Here is a 5079-nt window from a genome sequence, read left to right on the forward strand (position 1 = left end):
TTGGTAATGAGTTACAATTTGTGATTACCATGGACCTTTTCAAGACATAGAATATCTTTAAAATAATTCTAATTGTTCCATATAAGTGAATTTTCCAGATAACCAAAGCTTTCCTTTTAAACTCTAAAGCTTCTATGTTTTAAGTGGCAATCTTTTAAAAGTTTCTTTGCCCTCAAACAGAGGATCTTGGACACGGATAACCTTTTCTTGAAAAGTTAGCTGTGTGAAGAATCAGCTCTTTGGAAAATCATAATAACGAACAACTGTGGGGAAGGAGAAACTGTCCTAGGTGATAGGATAATGAGGCCCCATCTCACCTGGGCTTGGTAAAAGGCCACTTCTGAAATCTTGTACAGATGTAAAAAAAGCTTCACATAGTAGAAACTGAAGACAGAATTTAGCATTTCAGTTCCTAATGTCATCATAGAATATGCCCAAGCAATGGGTTTGATACTTAAAAGTATCATTTTCCATGCAAAGGAATTCTTCTTCCTTTTGTTTAAAAAAAAAAGGAAAATGGTTAAAATTCACTGTTTGCATACAATAGGTGATAGGTGGCAAAATTCCACTGGACACTAATTTAATTTTGTTTAAGTAAAAGTCCAAAACCACTAGCTGTCACCAGACTCAACACTTTAGTTTCTTATCCATTCGCTCAACATTTTTTGAGAAATTCCCAGGGACCCTAATTTGCATAGAGTGTAACTCACTTGCATATATATATATTTTAATTTTTTTAGTAGGGTCACCTGGGTGACTCAGTCGTTAAGCATCTGCCTTCGGCTCAGGTCATGATCCCAGCGTTCTGGGTCGAGCCCTCCATCGGGCTCCCTGCTCAGCGGGAAGCCTGCTTCTCCCTCTCCCACTCCCCCTGCTTGGGTTCCCTCTCTCACTGCCTCTCTCTCTGTCAAATAAATAAATAAAATCTTTGAAAAAAATTTTTTTAGTAATCTCTACACCCAACATGGGGGTCAAACCCATGAACCCCAAGATCAAGAGTCACATGTTCCTCTGACTGAGCCAGCCAGGCACCCTTACTTGAATATATTTTTAGTAACTCTTCCAAGTTATAAAAATGAGATTTATCCATGAGTTTGAACATGCTTAACTAGGGGCCGAGGAGATGTGTCTATGGCATTATTATCCTCCCTGCTTGGGAGGGTGCAACAGAAAAGGAACAGTGAGGTGACATCTTTTAGCTAAAATCAGATAGAAGGAATAGAACCCTTCATCACAGTATAAAGTTAACCATGTAGTAGTTACAGACTTGCATTGGAATATTTATTCTTGTCTACGGCCATACCACCCTGAACGCGCCCAATCTCATCTGGAATATTTTTTCTTGGTCTTCTCTTTTCAGACTATGTAACTTTGGCCCAAAAGTCAGATGTATATTAGATGGATATTAGAAATAACACATTCTGGGGGCTCCTGGATGGCTCAATTAGTTGAGTGTCCAACTCTTGATTTCGGGTCAGGTCATTACCTCACAGTTGTGAGATCAAGTCCTGAGTCGGGCTTGAGATTCTCTCTCTCTGCCCCTCCCCCCAACTCGCATGCATTGCTGTCTCTCAAAATAAATAAATAAAATCTTTAAAAAAAAAAAAGAAATAACACATTCTGGTCTTTGCTCTGATGTAGATCTCCCTGTTAAATCTTGCTTATTGTCTCAGTCTTTCAATGACTTGATTTATGCAACTGGAAAATAGGAAAAGGTTAACCAAGCAAGCGGTATGTACAGATTCATCTTCCTTTTAACCCTGACTATAGTTTAAGATAATACTATGATTTTTCTGTTTTATCCCTACCTTCCTGGAATATTTGGCCAGGTCTGCACAATCTTACTGAATCACAAAACAGACAAATATTCAGATAACTCAAGAGAAGTTACTTGCTTAAATAATGCTTGGGAATCAAGGGGACACTGTAGTCTATACTGCCCAATTTCTTAGGGAAAGGGAGAGCAGGTTGAAGTGAGGAGTGAACAACTGGTTCAAATGACCAAATTATCTAAATCCCTGAGCTTCACTTTGCATTGGGTAGATCCAAAAATGATTCCAAATCTATGAGAAGTAGGACCCTACAATTAAAAGGGGTTATGAAACCCATATGCAGACCAAGCATTGTCTGTAGACTGAATAAAGAATGTTTTACGCCAATGTGCACTACTATACTTAAAACGTTTGTAGATCCTGCTGTAATGATTAGATACCATCTAATTTTTTTGTTGTCGTTATGCAGTGTGCAAACACTTGAAAAGTACAAGTACCATTATGTGGAGGTCAGTCAACATTTTTGGCTTCAAAGGTAATTCTCAGATTTTAAAAAGCTGGAACTATCAGTGAAGACCCCATTCTAGGGAGTTACTTTTGGCCTAAGTGAGAATGAAGATTGAAGACTGGGTTGCCAAGAAAGCCAAAACAAGGGAGTCAGTTGAACCAAAAGCCAAGATACAAATTTAGTCCACCAAAATGCAGTCACTCTTCTTTTTCTTAGTTTTATTTCAGGCATGCTGAAACAAGAAGCATGCCACACCTTCTGAGCTGATCTATCATTAAGTCAGGAGGTGGGTATTTATAAACTCAGAATTTTGCAAAACGTCATAAACTCGGTGAGCTAAATATTTTTTTTTGAAGATTTTATTATTTATTTGAGAGAGACAGAGAGAGAGAGAGAGCATGCATATGTGGCGGGGGGGGGGGGGGCGGTGAGCTGGGAGGCCGATGTGGGGCTCAATCCCAGGACCCTGAGATCACAACCTGAGCCAAAAGACGCTTAACCAACTGAGCCACCAGGTGCCCCGAGTTAAATTTTTTTTTAAAAGAATTTGAGTTAAGCACCCAGCCTGTCTGAAACCTGTGAATATAAAGTTTTAATAACATTATGAAAAACTTTTGTAGCCTGAACTTCTCTGTTTATATATACTGACAGGAGGAAGTAAAATCCCCCTTATTTTCATTTGCAAAGGGAACTATCAATATTTTGCTTAATATTATTTTCATCATAGTAAATACTCATTTCAGTAAGTATCAAACTGAAAATTACCACTTACATTTTTTTTTAAAGCCACCACTACTATCTAAAAACTCTCCTTACCTGATTTTATTATAGCAACAAAACAAAAACAAGAATATCTTTACGAGCAGGGACAAAAGACTTCTGAAACTGGTTCTTCTTTACCACAAAATGTTTTATACAGAAGAGTTTAAATAGCAAAATGGTATGGTGATTAGGCTGGGCAGGTGTACAATGTACCCGTGAATTATTAAATGAAAACCCAAACCTCTCCTTTCAGAATCAACTTGGGTTGTTATTCACTAACCTGCTACTACACCAAGTAATATTAATGTCACTGAAGAGGCTGTTCATGATTGCTTCTAAGTTTTCACTAAGTAGACTATAAAAGAATGATGGAGATCCCTCCAAAGCATGGCTTTGAGCAGCAAAAATAACATCTCTTTTTCAATGCAATTTTTGTACAAACATTCCCAGGGAAAAAAGTTTCCCCAAAAAGTGTCCTTAAAAAGAACCCACTAATACCAAAGATACAAAGTCTGTTTTTCTGCCACTTTAAACTATCAATAATGCTAACTCTCTATATCTTTCTCTTTTTTTGTTTTTGAAGGAGAATGTGAAAGAACGTCTCAATACACTGACCAATTTGATTTGGAGTCCAATGAGTTATTTGCCATGGCGAAAAAAGCTAGCACTTTCAATCTTGCGGATCAGTGACTATGGGAGATGAGTCTCTTGAAGGTCAAATGCCTGATTCTAGCCCTTCAGCTTCCACAAATCACCGTCAGCAAATTCTAAATCCAATCATCTCTCCAAACAGCTCAATGCGTAGTGACTTACTTTTAGATTAAGATAGTTGGCTTAAAATCATTTTCTTTTGGCTCTGGACTATATCTCTACCTGAATTTTGACAATTAGGGCTGTAAAGGCTATAAGGTGTAACCTGGCTTTCTTCTTTTTTTAACCTAACAATAAAAAGTAATCAGTAACCTTTTGCCTTTTAGTATTCCTGAATTCAGAAGAAAAGGATTTGCGTTTACGATTCCTTTTATTACTTTCCAACACCATTATTCCTTCTACATTTATTGGTTGGCATTCTACTATAGGAGAGAGCACTGCTGTCTTCTATCAGCTGTATCTTTACCTTTACATCAAGGTGGAGAACATTGACCTTCCGGTCACCCCATTTAAGAGTTTCTGTGTTTTTTCTGCACGATGATGGTAAAAGCCGCGCCCCACGAACAGTATCAACTTTTAACTCTGTGGAGAACGAAGTTCACTGCCCTGCTGGCCAGCAAGTGCTAGGGCTGCATTCAATTCCCTCCAGGTGCAATGTCTTGACCCCGGGTCCTTAACTAGAGGCTGGTCTATGAAACTTTTAAAAATCGTGTGCAAAAGTGCTTGCAAGTTTTTTTCTAAGGAGATACCTTCAACTGCACCCTTTTCCGCCCCCAGATACTCAAATGGGGCCCTCTGTCTCAGGGGAAGTAAGTACAACTCTCAGTGGGTTGGAGGTGAGCGCGTAGATAATCAAGGGGAACACAGCTAACAGCCCTAAACTCCCGACCGACCCTTAATTTCTCCAGATCGAGGAGAGCAAATCTGGGAGTCAAAAGACCAAAAGGGGCCAGCAGGGCAGCAGACCTCTGGCTCCCGGCACTCTTCGCGCCTCCGCTTGCACCAAGGGACAATCGCGCATTGCTCAGAGGCCGTACCCCCGCCCCTCGAGCCCACGTAGCCCGTCCACCGGCTAACTGGCCGGCCGGACACCCACCACAGGCGCCGCGGAGGTAGCCACCTCCACAACCAGCGCCCGGAACGCTGGCCCATAAGCGACCCAACGTAGATGAGGGGGCGGGGCCCTCGGCCGCACCCCTTAGCCTTTCCCCCGCCTTCTTTGTTTCTTCCGGAGTCGCCATTGGCTGCTTGCCCGCGAGACCGGGCGGCCCGCGAGTCTGCGGTGAGACAGGATTGGACAACGTTGCTGCCGCTCGGCCGGCGGCCCGCTCGCGATTGGCCGAGGCGCCGCCGGGGGTTTGAATCGCGGCCCCGGCCGGGGAGGGT

General features: G+C 41.5%; 1 protein-coding gene and 1 long non-coding RNA gene across 2 annotated transcripts in view; one reads left to right on the forward strand and one right to left on the reverse strand.

Moving 5' to 3' along the window:
• The window catches only part of LOC148110510 (solute carrier family 68 member 1-like), a 36772-nt gene extending 33403 nt beyond the window's left edge, over positions 1 to 3369 (reverse strand). The window contains 2 exon segments of the mRNA XM_087859861.1: positions 318 to 492; positions 3323 to 3369. Of these exon segments, the coding sequence (XP_087715987.1) occupies positions 318 to 492; positions 3323 to 3369 (222 nt within the window).
• Positions 1 to 4106, forward strand: part of LOC148110509 (uncharacterized) — a 57864-nt gene extending 53758 nt beyond the window's left edge. The window contains exon 4 of the long non-coding RNA XR_015727703.1: positions 3626 to 4106. This is a non-coding gene — a long non-coding RNA (uncharacterized LOC148110509). The remainder of the gene's footprint in view (positions 1 to 3625) is intronic.
• Positions 4107 to 5079: the final 973 nt, after the last annotated feature.

This window comes from Ursus americanus, chromosome 2 (assembly GCF_024610735.1).
Source record: "Ursus americanus isolate L20-20 chromosome 2, mUrsAme1.1.p, whole genome shotgun sequence".
In the NCBI taxonomy this organism is placed as follows: Eukaryota; Metazoa; Chordata; class Mammalia; order Carnivora; family Ursidae; genus Ursus; species Ursus americanus.